This window comes from Ipomoea triloba, chromosome 3 (assembly GCF_003576645.1).
Source record: "Ipomoea triloba cultivar NCNSP0323 chromosome 3, ASM357664v1".
NCBI classification, from domain to species: Eukaryota; Viridiplantae; Streptophyta; class Magnoliopsida; order Solanales; family Convolvulaceae; genus Ipomoea; species Ipomoea triloba.
Window position 1 is genome coordinate 16796657 of NC_044918.1, and position 771 is coordinate 16797427.

At 33.9% G+C, this 771-nt stretch overlaps 1 protein-coding gene across 2 annotated transcripts in view; it reads left to right on the top strand.

Annotated features, from left to right (window-relative positions):
- Nucleotides 1-501: 501 nt before the first annotated feature.
- LOC116012201 (DNA repair protein recA homolog 3, mitochondrial-like) overlaps nt 502-771 on the top strand; it is a 4867-nt gene continuing 4597 nt past the window's right edge. For both annotated transcript variants that reach the window (XM_031251686.1, XM_031251687.1), the window contains exon 1: nt 502-671. In XM_031251686.1, the coding sequence (XP_031107546.1) occupies nt 612-671 (60 nt within the window). In that variant the 5' untranslated portion in view covers nt 502-611. The remainder of the gene's footprint in view (nt 672-771) is intronic.

Sequence of the window (771 nt, forward strand, 5' to 3'; positions counted from 1 at the left end):
AATAGGTATACTGTATACATACACATAACAATATTTACTGATATAAATAAATAAATGTTCTTATACTGATCATATAATATATCTAGTTACTGAGGTTTAAAATTGTGAGTGGAGTCGTTGAAGGTGAAGGTAATGATGGAACACAAAACATGGGGGTTGGACGAGACGATGACAAAGGAATCCCATCCTTCTAGCTGTGGTGCGGTGCGCGGTTCATTACAAAGTGTACACCAAAATAAAAAAAAGTTTAAATTTGTGCACCAAAATAATTATATTAAAATATTTAATATCCGACAAATTAATACTAAACATTTGTATCTTTTAAGTAGTAATTATAATTAAAAAAAAAAAAACAATCTAACCTGATTTGCTTAAATTTTCACACCAAAAAAAAAGTTACCACATATTACATAATACTTCATTTTTAAAATTTATATATAATATATAATTATATTATAATTAATTTTCATTTTATATGTATTTGTTTTCAGGAATGCGGGAACAGCGGAACACTGTCGGACTGTAAAGAAGTTGAAAAAGGAGGGAAAACAAAGCTGAATAAACCCCCAAAAAGCCCTAGCAGAGCACCATCCTTTTTTCACAGAACTACAATGGCCAGGGTGCTTCGGAATCTTTCTTCTTTCAGGCGTTCTCTGCTTACCCAGACACAGGTGAGCGCTATTCTCCATTTCAGATTTTTTTTTTTTTCCGTTTTTTTGTTTGGCGGGGTTGATTTGGTGGGGGGGGGGGGGGGGGGGGTTGGGGGGGTTT